Source organism: Mustela putorius, unplaced genomic scaffold, assembly GCF_011764305.1.
Source record: "Mustela putorius furo isolate JIRA1106 unplaced genomic scaffold, ASM1176430v1.1 tig00000407_pilon_pilon_pilon, whole genome shotgun sequence".
NCBI lineage: Eukaryota > Metazoa > Chordata > Mammalia > Carnivora > Mustelidae > Mustela > Mustela putorius.
Genome location: NW_025421373.1, coordinates 10,511,214 through 10,526,911, shown reverse-complemented (window position 1 = coordinate 10,526,911; position 15,698 = coordinate 10,511,214). Strand labels below are relative to the sequence as shown.

Genomic DNA, 15,698 nt, shown 5'->3' with positions numbered 1-15,698 from the left:
AGTGCGGTTGGAGATGGTGAACATGGGAGCAGGTGAAAGGAGAGGAAGTTGAAGGAGTAGGTGAAGACATGTGACATAATTTGATTTCTGTTTTTAAAATTTATTTTTTTTTTTTAAGATTTTATTTATTTGACAGAGAGAAATCACAAGTACACTGAGAGGCAGGCAGAGAGAGAGAGAGAAGGAAGCAGGCTCCCTGCTGAGCAGAGAGCCCGATGCGGGACTCGATCCCAGGACCCTGAGATCATGACCTGAGCCGAAGGCAGCGGCTTAACCCACTGAGCCACCCAGGCGCCCTGATTTCTGTTTTTAAGAGGTCACTCTATTTGCTTTGTGGAGGATTACATACAGTATTAGCCGTATTAAGGTAGAGAAGTGAAGAATATGAGGAGTGATAAAGAACTTTTTCCTTACTTTAGTGTTTTGAAGAATCCAAGTTTTAATATACTGAATTAAAGTTTTAAAATCAGAAGTTACAGGGCGCCTGGGTGGCTCAGTGGGTTAAGCCGCTGCCTTCAGCTCAGCTCATGATCTCAGGGTCCTGGGATCGAGTCCCGCATCGGGCTCTCTGCTCAGCAGGGAACCTGCTTCCCTCTCTCTCTCTCTCTCTGCCTGCCTCTCTGTCTACTGTGATCTCTCTCTGTCAAATAAATAAAATCTTTAAAAAAAAAAATCAGGAGTTACTTTCTTGGATGTAAACTTAAGCATTTTTTAATTTGTTGCCTTAAACTGTAGATCTCTTTCATTAGAATTCCTTTAATAGTTTTTTCAAGTTTCAAATGGGCTTTTATGGCTCATTTGGTATGTACAAAATAGTGTGTCATAATTAATATATTTGTATATGGGATCCTTAAGAGTTCATATAAATAAAAGTAAGGTTTTTCTCCCCCAGCACAGAAATTTCACTTCAGCAGCGACTAGAGTACATTGCTCGAGCCATTCTTAGTGCCAAAAGTTCTACTGCTATTTCCTCGATAGCTGCAGATGGTGAATTCCTTCATGAATTAGAAGAAAAAATGGAAGTAAGCGCTAAAGATACTTAACCTTTGCCTGCATTTATTTCATTTTCCCTTCTTCCCTCTAGTAACTCACAGGTCAGTAGCAGTTAATATTCTAGTGTCTTCTGCCTGTATGTATTTATTTTCATATGTAGACATACATCTTTTATTGGGTCACAGGACATTGCTATAATTAGATTTTTCTCTGTGGCATTTCTAAAGGTTGTTTTGGTTTTTTTTTTCCCAACTGTTCCAACACAAAGGAGATTATCACATTTACCATTTATTCTAGAAACTAATGAGTAGATACGTGAAGTAGAGTAGGCTAAACTGCCCTAATTAAGAGACCTAAGAGTATGTAATGGTGCAAATACAAAAGCTTATTTCTCATTCACAAATATCCAGAGTTGGTGTTCCTGACTGGCCACTGGCTTTCTTCCACTTGATTGATTTTAATACCCAAGTTCTATTTTCTGGCTCTGCCATTCCCTATGGCCTTAACTTTTTCTTCTGTCAGAGGGAGTAAGAGAAAAAATCACATGTAAGAAGCTCTCTTAAAGACCTCAGTCCTGAAGTGACATACTGTACAGCCACTTACAGTCCATTGAAGAGAACTTAGTCTTATGGCCATATCTCTCTACAGAGGAGGTTGGAAAATATGGTCTAGCCATTTTCTGGCTGCAATCATGGGAAAGATGGGTATTACAGTGACAGCAAAGGCTCTCTGCCATAGTATACTTCCTATGAGATCTTTGGGTTGTGATGAAGAGCTGCTAGGTTGTTACAATAGAAGTCTTCATTTGTACAGTTTTTTTATTGAGGTATAATTGACATAGTATTATATTAGTTTCAGGTATACAGTGTAATGATTCAGTATTTTTAGGTATTGCAAAATGATCACCATAATAAATCTAACTAACACTTATCACTATATACATAATGACAAAATTTTTTTCTTGTGATAAGAACTTCTACAATCTATTTTCTTCAGCAACTTTCAAATATGTGATACAGTGTTAATTATAGTCACTATACTGTTATTTATACATTTTTTTTTACTTTAACCAACTTAAAGTCAGATACTAGGAATCATTCCTTCAACTACTTATTGACTTATCATCAAAAACTTAAGACTTGCTTTTTTTAATTCAAACTAGGTTGCTAGGATCCAACTTCAGATACAAGAGACACTACAAAGACAGTATTCCCACCATTCTTCTGTACAGGATGCAATTTCTCAGCTGGATTCTGAGCTAATGGACATAACTAAGGTAATAAAAAAGCAAGTTGAATTCCTCTAGCAGTCACATAATACCTATAAATTCCTTGTTTCATTTGCATTCTACTTTGCATTTCATGAGAAAGATTAATCTTTCTCCACAAAATTAAGATAACCCATCCTGGGGAGCATGTTGCTGGGCTGAGAGATCACTGCTGTGGTATCTGACTCTTAGGGACAGCTAACTTGCTCTGTCCAAGCCATTTTCTATCAAGACTCTTATCAGCCTCACACCAAACTTTGTTAAAACTCCTGCCTTTTATTTTATGGCCCTGCTTCTTGTCTTGGAGAAGTAACTTATCTTTGCTTACCTCTCTGAGCCTCTCCCACTCTATACTTCAGAGCAGTCCCTTTTTCAATAATTCTTGGATATTTCTCCAAGAACCGTGAAGCACCCTGAGACTTGTGTTTCCAGGATTCTTTAAACCCTGGTTTAGACAGTGCTAATTATAAAGGATATGTTATTACAGTATCTCCCTGCCAGCCAAGGGGGCCGGGGAGGCACACATGTTGAAATCTATTTAATTTTACCAAGCCTTTGCCATTCTTAATCTGGAGTTATGAACACCTGCATGTCATCACATCTTTATATCCTATTTTAGGAACTTTGGATAAGATCTTTGGTCGTTTTTAATTTTCAAGGAGTGCATCACTATAAATTTCTGACACTTGACCCCTGGTTGTATGTATAATGTTGGCATTTTCTCCCAACAGCTTTATGGGGAATTTGCTGACCCGTTTAAACTTGCAGAGTGTAAACTTGCAATAATTCATTGTGCTGGTTATTCAGACCCTATATTGGTGCAGACACTTTGGCAAGATATCATAGAGAAAGGTAAGTGCTCACTTACAGGTATATTAGCATACATTATTTAGTGACTTGGTAGAGGAATGCAAGCTATTAGTGGCTTTCATATTTAGAGCTCATGAAAATTGAATATACCTAAGTGGTGGGTACCTGGATATGGCAGAGGTAGTCCTGTAGAGAATGACTTCAATTTATATTGGAGAAAACTCTGAGAAAAGGATAGTTATTTTTTGGTTGTTCTTCTTCTTCTTCTTCTTCTTCTTTTTTTTTTTTTTTTAAGATTTTATTTAGGGGCACCTGGGTGGCTCAGTCATTAGTTGTCTGCCTTTGGCTCAGGTCATGATCCCGGGGCCTTGGGATTGAACCCCACATCAGGCTCTCTGTTCAGCGGGAAGCCTGCTTCTCCCTCTCCCACTCCCACTGCTTGTGTTCCCTCTCTCACTATGTCTGTCTCTGTCAAATAAATAAAATCTTTAAAAAAAAAAAAAGATTTTATTTGACAGAGAGAGACAGCAAGAGAGGGAATAGAAGCACGGGGAGTGGGAGAGTGGGAAGCAGGCTCCCCACTGAGCAGGGAGCCTGGTGTGGGGCTCCATCCCAGGACCCCGGGATCATGTCCTGAGCCGAAGGCAGATGCTTAATGTCTGAGCCCCCCAGGTGCCCCTGGTTGTTCTTCTTAATAAAGGATTCTGAGACACTTTCCTCAGAATCCCATAACCTGTGACCTATTTAAATCAAAAGTATTTCAGACACTAACAGAAACACAGTATCTGCTCATTATATTAGAATATCATTAGTAGGGTACTTTTTACCTTGAAATAGAATGAAATAGCCAGTTTAAACATTTCACATGAAAAGCTGTTTGGTTTCTCATGGCATGTCTTTTTCTTACAGAATTGAATGAAAGCGTGGCGCTGAGCTCCTCAGATAGAATGCATGCCCTCAGTCTCAAGGTTGTGCTCCTGGGCAAAATTTACGCTGGCACACCTCGCTTCTTTCCTTTAGGTAAGCAGTAATCTTATGTGCTATCATGGGTGTTTTGTTTTGTTTTGATGATTTTCTTCATTGACATGGAAAAAATTTATCATCCTCAGAGTGGAATTGTGTCTTTGTTGCTGTTTAGCTCAGTAGTGTAATTCTACCTCTCCAGAAAGAAAAACCTCCAAAGATAGCAGAATTTGTTGGTAGTTAGGTAAGGAACTTTCTTTGACCTTGCAAGTTTCCATATCTGGGGATAGTGCTAACAGACCTTAGTAATGATTATATTGTTGGTAACCCTCTACAAGTTTTAAGGAGGAAAGAAAAATGATTGATTTTCTGCATGGGCAATCTGTGATTGCTTCAACTCTTATTATATTGAGGACACATTTTTCTTTAAAATAACAAATAGTTGGGGCACCTGGGTGGCTCAGTTGGTTGTGCAGCTGACTCTTGATTTCAGCTGAGGTCATGATCTCAGGGTCTTGGGATAGAGCCCTGATTCACATTGGGGTCCCCATTGAGCAGGGAACCTGCTTGAGAATTCTCTTTCTCCCTGTGCCTCTCCCCCTGCTCACACTCTTTCTCTTTCTCAGAAAAATAAGTAAATCTTTAAAAAAATTAAATAGCAAATAATTGTTTAAAATGCAATTTTTGAACCCCTTAATCAACTGTATTACTGTAATTGTTATGTATATGACTCTAATTATTAGCCATTTGCCAATGTGTAATATTTTTCTTCAGTTGTAAAACAGTAGAATCAGGGTGCCTGAGTGACTCGCTTGATTCAGCGTCCAACTCTTGTTCTCAGGTCAGGCTTTGATCTCAGAGTCATGAGTTCAAGCTCCATGTTGGGCTCCATGCTGGGCTTTTAGCCTACTTAAAAAAATAAATAAATAAAAATACAAGAATAGAATGAACATAAATACATCCATAAAGTAAGATGTTAAGCACCTAGGGTCTTTGAAAAATGGTGAGAACCAGGAAAATGCTCACAACATAACATTAAATTGTTTGTTTATTTAATGAGGATAGAGCCCTTTTTATAGACCATCTTGATTTACAGTTTTTTTCCTGGAAATGTCAGGAAATCAAGTCATTATAATCATACCCTTTTCTCTTGTAAGTATAGTGTTTAAAACTGCCATGCTATTTATTAATGAGAAAAATAAAGAGAAAATAAAAACTTAACAATTTTGGGCGCCTGGGTGGCTCAGTGGGTTGAGCCGCTGCCTTCGGCTCAGGTCATGATCTCAGGGTCCTGGGATCGAGTCCCACATCGGGCTTTCTGCTCAGCAGGGAGCCTGCTTCCTCCTCTCTCTCTCTCTCTGCCTGCCTCTCTGCCTACTTGTGATCTCTCTCTGTCAAATAAATAAATAAAATCTTTAAAAAAAAAAAAACTTAACAATTTTAATAATAAAAAGGCCACACTATACATAATTTCTTTAGAGAGTATTTCTGCTTTGGCTTAGATTTTTAATTTTTGAACCCAATAATGTCTAGGGTAGAAGAGGCCTTTTTTTTCCTTCTTTTTTTGTCCATCTTTCAATGTCAAACAAGCTCCGGGGGTTACAAACTAGAGCAAGTTTAGAGTTTTTAGGAATTTGATTATCTATGCACAATTTTTGTATGGTAGATTCTCAGGTAGTTGCAGGTTCAGTCAGTGGCAGTCTTTTCAGTGATTCTTCTTACCTGGGGACATTCACCTTGGTCATTCTCAGATTTTGACGATCATAAATATGAATGTGATTGTTACTATTATGATCTTATTTGTGATATGATAGGTAGTAAAAAGTGAGAATGGGGCCAAAATTAGAACCATCAAATAAATAACTTACACATCTGAGGGGGTGGATGCACTTAAAAAACCCATTACATGTTTCTAAAATCAGGATGCAGTAACCCTTCTTTTCTGAAAAACTGTTAAATTGAGTATATAATATATCAAGATACTGAAGAAATACCAGTGGGTCTTCTCCATTAGTGGGATTGTGAATGGTCTCTATTTCTTGTACCTTTCTGTATTTTCCAAACTCAGCAAAATGTAGTTTTTTTTCTAATAGCTTTAAATTTTGTAGCATGTTCATCGTTGTACACCAATCACCACAATTAAATTTAGACCATTCTCGGGGCTCCTGGGTGGCTCAGTGGGTTAAGCCGCTGCCTTCAGCTCAGGTCATGATCCCAGAGTTCTGGGATCGAGTCCCACATCAGGCTCTCTGCTCAGCAGGGAGCCTGCTTCCTCCTCTCTCTCTCTGCCTGCCTCTCTGCCTACATGTAATCTCTCTCTGTCAAATAAATAAATAAAATCTTTAAAAAAAAATTTAGACCATTCTCATCACCCCAAAGGAAACCGTGTACCTAATAGCCGTCACTCCCTATACCTTTCCACTCTCCAGCCCTAGGCAGTTACTGATCTACTTTATGTCTCTGTATTGCCTATTCTGATATATCACTTACTTTTGTAAAAAAAAAAAAAAAAAATTTTAAATTGGTTTTCTTTTTTTAAAGATCTTATTTATTTGAGAGAGAGAAAGTGAGAACAAGTGCAAGCACAAATGGGGAAGGGGCAGAGGGAGAAGCGGACTTCCTACTGACCCGGGAGCTCCATGCGGGACTCAATCTCAGGACCTGAGATCATGACCTGAGCTGAAAGTAGCCAGTTAACCAGCTGAGCCACCCAGGCTCCCCAGGAGTTAACAGTTCTTTAACAACAAAAGAGTAATTATGTGAGGTGAAGGACCACATTAACTAACCTTACTGGAGTAAACACTTTACAGTGTGTATATGTATAACATCTTCATGTTCTATACCTTAAACTTACGTAATGTTTGGCTATTTTTTCTCAAGCTGGGGTGAGGGGGAGAGTTAACAATTCTAATTTCTGATCTTTTTCCCTCTCCAGATTTTATTGTGCAGTTTTTAGAACAGCAAGTTTGTACTTTGAACTGGGATGTAGGTTTTGTAATACAGACAATGAATGAAATTGGAGTGCCATTACCTAGACTATTAGAAGTATATGATCACTTGTTCAAGTCACGGGTAAGAAAAATATTAAATAAAATGAAATAATTTATTTAGTTAAAGTTAAATGTTTTCTAGATAAAAGAATATTTTGGTTGTATGTTTATCAAAGTGTCTCATCATATGATAAAAATTACTTCAGAAACATGCTTCACTGGTTCAATATAAGAAATTATCATACTTTAACCTTCTAAAACTGATAATGAGTTGTTTTGCCATGTTTCATGATAAAAAGCAAATATTTCTTAGTAAACATATTTTCTTTACTCTTGGTGGAATAGGCTAAGCCCATTACATTAAGAATCACCGTTTGTTTTATCAGAACAAAATAATACTGTATTTATTCTCTATAACTTCATCTAAAATGTCAGTGCTCAAAGATCTTCCTCACCACAAGAAAAAAACTTTGTAACTATGATGGTGATGCATGGTAACTAGACTTAGTATAGTGATCATTTCCCATACTGATTCCCATAACAACTCATATGTTGTACACCTGAAAGTGATATGATGTTATGTGTCAGTTATACCTCAATTAAAAAAATTCTTTCTCGATTAAAAAAAAAATCTGATAATATTGAACCTTATCAGACTATATATTTTATCATTTTTATCCTATAATAAAAGATCCAAATGAAACCTTGTTGACCTATATGATGTCTCTTAAGATAGCACCACCAAAACATTTATATGGTGCTTTACAAGACACTTGTATATCTCATTTATTTTATTTTATTTTATTTTATTTTAAGATTTTATTTATTTAACAGACAGAGATCACAGGTAGGCAGAGAGGCAGGCAGAGAGCCGACGCGGGGCTCGATCCCAAGACCCTGGGATCACGACCCGAGCCGAAGGCAGCGGCTCAACCCACTGAGCCACCCAGGTGCCCCTGTATATCTCATTTAAACCTTGAAATGAGCATCTGACAAGGGTAGAGATTTTAAATAAATAACCTGCTCATGTCTAGTTACCCAGAATGAGAATTAAGATTGTTTACTGGTTTAGTCTTTATTTATAATATCAGACTAAGTCTGCATAGGTTTAAAGCAAAAGAGGTATCACAGCTGACAAGAAGAAAATAAAAAAATAAAATAAGCATTTAATATTTTGTGGTTTCTAGATTATTTATCTGGTCATGGTTAATATTTGAACATCCTTGAAAACTGCATTGTGATGTTATTCTGTGGAGCATGTAAATTTCCTCTTGAGGAACCTGTGTTTCCTCTTGACAGGTGTGAGGAGATGTATCATTGCGGTTTTGATTTGTGTTTCCCTGATGATGAGTGATGTTGAGCATTTTTTCATGTGTCTTTTAGCCATTCTCATATCTTCTGCCCATTTCTTAACTGGATTATTTGTTTTGGGGTCTTGACTTTGATAAGTTCTTTATACATTTTGGATACTAATTCTTTATCACATATGTCCTTTCCATGTATCTTTTCCTATTAGTTGCCTTTTAGTTTTGTTGACTGTTTCCTTTGCTGTGCAGAAGCTTTTTATCTTGATGAAATCCCAGGAGTTCATTTTTGGTTTTCTTTCCTTTGCCTCTGGAGACATGTCTAATAAGAAGTTGCTGTGCCCAAGGTCAAAGAGACTGCTACGTGTCTTCTCTAGGATTTTGATGGATTCCTGTCTCACATTTTGGTCTTTCATCCATTTTGATTTTTTTTTTTTTTTTTTTTTTTTGTATGGTGTAAGAAAGTGGTCCAGCTTCATCTGCCTGTTGTCCAATTTTCCCAGCACCATTTGTTGAAGAGGCTTTTTCCCATTGGATATTTTTTCTTACTTTGTTGAAGATTAGTTGACCATACAGTTACAGGTCCCTTTCTGGGCATTCTGTTCTGTTCCATTGATCTATATATCTGCTTTTGTGCCAGTACCATACTGTCTTCTTAATTACAGCTTTGTAATAGAGCTTAAAGTTCAGAATTGTGCTGCTTCCAGCTTTGGTTTTCTTTTTCAACATTACTTTGGCTATATGGGGTCTTTTCTAGTTCCATACAAATTTTAGGATTGTTCTAGCTCTGTGAAAATTGCTGGTATTATTTTGATAGGGATTTCATTGAATGTGTGGATTGCTTGGGTAATACAGACATTTTAACAATATTTATTCTTCCATTCCATGAGCATGGAATGTTTTTCCATTTTTTTGTGTCATCTTCAGTTTCTTTCAGAAGTGTTCTGTGGTCTTCAGAGTATAGATCTTTACCTGTTTGGTTAGGTTTCTTCTTAGCTAGCTTATGGTTTTGGTGCAATTGTAAATGGGATTGATTCCTTGATTTCTCTTTCTGCTGCTTCATTATTGTACAGAAATGCAACAGACATCTGTGCATTGCTTTTATACCCTGCAACTTTGCTGAATTCCTGTATCAGTTCTAGCAATTTTTTGGTGGAGTCTTTTGGGTTTTCTACACAGAGCATCATGTCATCTGTGAATAGTGAAAGTTTCACTTCTTCCTTGCCAATTTGGATGTCTTTTATTTCCTTTTGTTGTCTGATTACTGAGGCTAGGACTTCCAGTTCTATGTCAGACAACACTGGTGAGAGAGGACATCCCTGTCTTATTCCTGACCATAGCAGAAAAGCTCTGTTTTTCCCCATTGAGGATGATATTACTTGTGGGTCTCTTGTATATGGTCTTTATGATATTGAAGTATGTTCCTTCTATCCCTACGCTCTTAAGGGTTTTTATCAAGAAAGGATGCTGTGTTTTGTCAGATGCTATTTCTGCCTGTATGTAGAGCATTGTATGGTTCTTATTTATTTGTTTACTTATTTGATAGAGAAAGACACAGCGAGAGAGGGAACATAAGCAGGGAGAGTGGGAGAGGGATTAGCAGGCTTCCCGCCAAGCAGGGAGCCCTATGTGGGGCTCAGTCCCAGGACTCTGGGACTATGAACTGAGCCAAAGGCAGACGCTTAGTGACTGAGCCATCCAGGCACTTCAGAGTATCATACGGTTCTTATCCTTTTATTTATGTGGTATACACATGGATTGATATGTGGATATTAAAGCATACCTGCAGCCCAGGAATAAATCCCACTTGGTTGTGGTGAATAATCCTTTTAATGTAATGTTGGATCCAGTTAGCTAGTATCTTGCTGAGAATTGGGGTTTTTTAAAATTATTTATTTGAGAGAGGGAGAGTGTGTGCAGGGGGAGGGCTGAGGGAGAGAGAATCCTCAAGCCAATTCCCAGCTGAGAGCTGAGCCCAATGCAGGGCTTGATTCTGAGACCCTGAGATCTGACCTGAACCAAAAGCAAGAGTTGGCTGCTTAATTGACCGAGTCACCCAGGAGCCCCTGGTTGAGAATTTTGTATCCATTTTCATCAGGGATATTAGTCTGTAATTCTCCATTTAAAAAAATTTATTTTATTTCTTATTTTAGAGTGTACCAGAGGGGGTGGGAGAAGGACAAGCAGACTCTGCACTGAGCATGGAGCCCAACGCGGGGCTCAGTCTCATGACCCTGAGATCATGACCAGAGCAGAAATCAGGAGTCCAGTGCTCCACTCACTAAGCCATCCTGGAGCTCCCTGTAATTCTCCTTTTTAGTGGGGTCTTTATCTGGTTTTGGAATCGAGGTAATACTGGCCTCACAGAATGAGTTTGGAAGTTTTCCTTCCGTTTCTGTTTTTTGGAACAGTTTAAGAAGAACGGGTATTCTTTTTTAAATGTTTGATAGAATTCCCCTGGGAAGCCATCCATCCCTGGATTCTTGTTGGGAGATTTTTGGTGATTACTGATTCCGTTTCTTTGCTGATTATGGGTCTATTCAGATTTTGTTTCTTCCTGTTTCCATTTTAGTAGTTTATATGTTTCTTGGAATGCATCCATTTCTTCCAGATTTCCTAATTTATTGGCATGTAATTCCTCATAATATTCTCTTATAATTGTATTTCTGCAGTGTTCGTTGTGGTCTCTTTCATTTGTGATTTTATTTATTTGGTCCTTTCTGTTTTCTTTTTGATAAGTCTCGCTATTTATTTTTTTTTTTAAATGTCTATTTGCATGGTTATGGTTCTCTACTCCTTTACTTTATCTTTAGGTCTAGAGTGAGTCTGTAAACAGGCATATCAATGAGTCTTGTTTTTTGTTTTTGTTTTTTTTTTAAATCTATTCTGATACCCTTTGTCTCTTGATTAGAACATTTACCCATTTACATTCAGAATAATAATTGATAGATATTAATTTAGTGCCATTGTATTACCTATAAAGACTCTGTTCCTGTAGATTGTCTCAGCTCCTTTCTATTCTTTGTTGCTTTTGGTCTCCTTCCCACTCAGAGGATCCCTTTTGATGCTTCTTGCAGAGCTAGTTTAGTGTTCATGAACTTCTTTAGTTTTTGCTTGTCTTGGAAACTCTTTTTTTTTTTTTTTTTTTTTAAGATTTTTATTTATTTATTTGACAGAGATCACAAGTAGACAGAGAGGCAGGCAGAGAGAGGGGGGGAAGCAGGCTCCCTGCTGAGCAGAGAGCCCGATGCGGGACTCGATCCCAGGACCCTGAAATCATGACCCGAGCCAAAGGCAGCGGCTTAACCCACTGAGCCACCCAGGCGCCCCTTTTTTTTTTTTTTTTTTTTAAGATTTTATTTATTTATTTGACAGACAGAGATCACACGTAGGAAGAGAGGCAGGCAGACAGAGAGGGGAAAGCAGGCTCCCCACTGAGCAGAGAGCCCGATGCAGGGCTCGATCCCAGGACTCTGAGATCACGACCCGAGCCGAAGGCAGAGGCTTTAACCCACTGAGCCACCCAGTCGCCCCTTGTCTTAGAAACTTTTTATCTCTCCTATTCTGAATGACAGCCTTGCTGGATATAGTATTCTTGGCTGCTTATTTTTCCCATTCACAGCACATTGAATATATCATGCCACTTTTTTCTGGCCTGCCAGGTTTCAGTGGACATGTCTACTGCTAATCTTATGTGTCTACCCTCGTAGGCTAAGGACCTTTTTTGTTCCTAGCTGCTTTCAGAATTTTCTTTTTATCTTCATATTTTGTAAGTTTCACAATGATATTTTGTGGTATTCACCTATTTTTTTTATTTTGAGGGGAGTTTTCTGTGCCGCTTGGACTTGAACGCCTGTTTCCTTTGCCAAATTAGGGAAGTTTTCAGCTATAATTTGTTCAAATAGCCCATCTGTCCCCTCTTCCCACTCTTCTTCTGGGACTCCTCTGATATAGATCCTGGTTTGCTGTATGGTCTTGCTGAGTTCCCTAAGTCCACCTACACAGTCTAATAGTTTTCTTTTCTTCTTCTCTTTAGCTTCATTATTTTCCATAATTTTATCATGTATATCACCTATTTGCTCTTCTGCTTCTTCAATCCTCATAGTAATTATATCCACTTGGTTTCACATCTCAAGCTATAGTATTTTTCATTTCAGCCTGACTAGTTTTTAGTCCTTTTATTTCCTCAACAAGGGTTTCTCTGGTGTCTTCTATGCTTTTTTCCAAGACCAGCTAGAAGTCTTGTAACTGTTTTTCTAAATCCTTACTCAGATATATTGCTTATATCTGTTTTGTACAGGTTCCTGGCTATGATTTCTTATTGACCTTTCTTTTGGGGAGAATTTCTCTCTTGTCATTTTGGATAAGTTTCTGTCTTTTGCATGTTTTGAAGGCTTATTATGTTTCTTGAATCTGAGAGTAATACTATATTAAAAAGGTGTCAGGCGTGCCTGAGTGCTCAGTCAATTAAGCACCCAGCTTGATTTTGGCTCAGGTCATGACCTCATGGTCATGAGATCTCACCCCATGTCCTGCTTCACACTGGGCATGGAGCCTGCTTAAGATTCTATCTCCCTCTCCTTCTGCTCTTCCATATCTCTCTCTCTTTCCCTTTCTTTCTTTCTTTTTTTTTTTTTTAAGATTTTTATTTATTTATTTGACAGAGATCACAAGTAGTCAGAGAGGCAGGCAGAGAGAGATGGAGGTGAAGCAGGCTCCCTGCTGAGCAGAGAGCCCGATGCAGGGCTCGATTGCAGAACCCTGGGATCGTGACCTGAGCCAAAGGCAGAGGCTTTAACCCACTGAGCCACCTAGGTGCCCCTCCCTTTCTTTAAAAAAGAAAAAAAAAAGTGTGGCAGAGTCATACACTGTCCAGCGCGTGGCACTTCAAGAAGTGTTTCTGGTGTATGCTGTGTGGCCTCTGCTGTTGTGCTTTGACTGCTCTTTCCCACTGGTTAGTCCTCTGCAGAGCTCCTTCTTGTCATGAGGAGTGTATGGACCTTTTAACTAGATGTGCTTTGATTTATTTGTTAAAATAAACCTGGTGGGGGTGGGGAAGGAGGGACACCTGCATGGCTCAGTCAGTTAAGTGTCTGCCTTCAGCTCAGGTCATGATCCCAGCGTCCTGGGATTGAGTCCCACATCAGACTCCTTGCTTAGCAGGGAGTCTGCTTCTCCCTCTACCCTTCCTCCCTGCTTGTGAACTCTCTCTCTCTCTTAAATAAATAAAAATCTTAAGAAAAGAAAAACAAAAGGGAAGATGGAAGAAAAAAGAAAAGGACCCCTCCCCCAAAAATCGAATAGACAATCAAAAACTATAAGCCTGATTCCAAGGAAAAAGAAGGGGGTGTGAGAAGCCTGATCCCCCAAAAGAGAAAAGGAAATGAAAAAAAAACAAACAACAACAACAAAAAAAAACTAAAGCCTAGTCCTAGTTCTACTGGTACTCAGGTGATGCTTTGAAGCACTCTGTGAGCATTAGAGTTGGTGCAGGCGTGCTTCCTGTGCTGGTCTTCTGGGGGAAAGACCTGCCACACTGACTCAGAGTCAGAACATTCCCAGTAAATAAGCACCGCAAGAGGTAGGGTTTGATGTAAGCAACCGCACCTCCACTAGTGATCTCTGAAGTCTTTGTATTGGTGGTAAGGGGGAAAATAGTGCCACCCCATTCTCTCTGCCCAAAACAGGGCATCTTACACCCCATGCTGTTCAGGAAGCCCTCAGAATAGTGAGAACACACCCATTGTCACAGTGCTCCTGCATTAAATGCTTATTTTAGTATTGAGAAATTTTGCCTGGGACTCTGAAGACTGGTTTAACTAATAATATAAATGGTTGAAAAATCAGTTGACACAGTTTGCCTTAGAACTCATGGTGTATGCTTTCTTTATAGGATCCATTCTGGAACAGAATGAAGAAGCCACTCCACCTTTTGGATTGTATACATGTACTATTGGCAAGATATGTTGAGAATCCTAGCCAGGTTTTAAATTGTGAGAGGTAACTATGAATTAGCTATTGCCATTATAGCAAAACCTTAAATGTTTTTAATAAGTATCTGAACAACAAAGTTAGATGGGGGAAGATATGGAGAATTACTATTTGAATGGTATCAGTTAGCATATATGAAAGGTTAGAGTTTTTTCCATTTTTCAACCCCTGTTCTGAATACTTTCTATAGGTAAATGATGTAATTTATGAATTACTTCTAAACTCCTTCAGTTCAGTTATGTCTTTGTGAGATTATTGGCCATTTCAAGGTATATTTGTTTGAAAAGACCAAAAGAATGTAAGTAATTCAATATTAATTTAAAGAGTCATCCTTATTGTCTCCTTCGCATTATAATAATCTCCCAGAAGAACATGGTGGTCATGTGGTAATTCACCTTCCCCTGCATTTCTTGTCTGTTTTCATTGATTTACCGTTTACTTAATCATATGATCCTTGCTCTTTCTGGGATGATAGTAATGTTAGCAGAAGTTAGAGAGAAGTCTTACAGGAGGAAATGTTTCTAAATGTATCAACAGTTGATCAGGTATCTTTTCCTTTACAGGAGAAGATTTACAAATCTGTGCCTGGATGCCATTTGTGGTTATCTGGTTGAGCTTCAGTCTATGAGCTCTTCGGTTGCAGTACAAGCCATCACGGGAAATTTTAAATCTCTTCAGGCTAAACTAGAACGGCTTCATTAATTATTGTAGTGTATTGTCGTCCATGCATTTTAACCTGTAAAATAAAAGCTCAGCTGGGTCCGGATATCAGGTGCTCTAATTTAAGAATTTAAGAACAATTTTAATAGAAATAAGTGGCAATATCTACAAACAGTACATTTGCCAGATGAATTATTTTTTATTATTATTTTGCTTTTTAATAATCACATTAAAAAAACAATTGAAATAAGATTACTTACGATCGTAACACAAATATAAACATTTAGAAATTCTTATTTTTAATTTAATAAAGGCAGAAATTTTGAACTTAGAGTATTCATTTTCAAGTTAGTCCAAGGATGTTAATATCAAAACTTAAATAGGCTAGCTGAGCAAGTTCCATAACACTGGATTCTACAACAGTCCTAATATAGGCAAATAAACACTGCCTCTTAAAAAATTATTTAGGTTTCGGTTCATCTTTGGAAAGAAATTTCTTCCAACTACTAATATTGTCAGTTGTAATTCTTAAAGATTAATATATACTTGGCTATTTTTTGAGCAGGTAGCAAATGTGTAACTACTACTCTATGTCCTAAAAACCTACACAGAAAGATACTGTTATCCTTTTAGTGTCTACCTACCAGTCCTTGCGACTGATTACCGACCACATTAAAGCAGTGGTTCTCAAATGTATGCACCAAACCAGCAGAGAAGCAT

At 38.1% G+C, this 15,698-nt stretch overlaps 1 protein-coding gene across 1 annotated transcript in view; it reads left to right on the top strand.

Moving 5' to 3' along the window:
• Positions 1-15,084, top strand: part of NUP155 (nucleoporin 155) — a 65,539-nt gene extending 50,455 nt beyond the window's left edge. The window contains exons 29-35 of the mRNA XM_004737995.3: positions 893-1,022; positions 2,156-2,269; positions 2,992-3,112; positions 3,980-4,090; positions 6,969-7,105; positions 14,221-14,327; positions 14,882-15,084. Of these exons, the coding sequence (XP_004738052.1) occupies positions 893-1,022; positions 2,156-2,269; positions 2,992-3,112; positions 3,980-4,090; positions 6,969-7,105; positions 14,221-14,327; positions 14,882-15,020 (859 nt within the window). The 3' untranslated portion in view covers positions 15,021-15,084. The remainder of the gene's footprint in view (positions 1-892; positions 1,023-2,155; positions 2,270-2,991; positions 3,113-3,979; positions 4,091-6,968; positions 7,106-14,220; positions 14,328-14,881) is intronic.
• Positions 15,085-15,698: the final 614 nt, after the last annotated feature.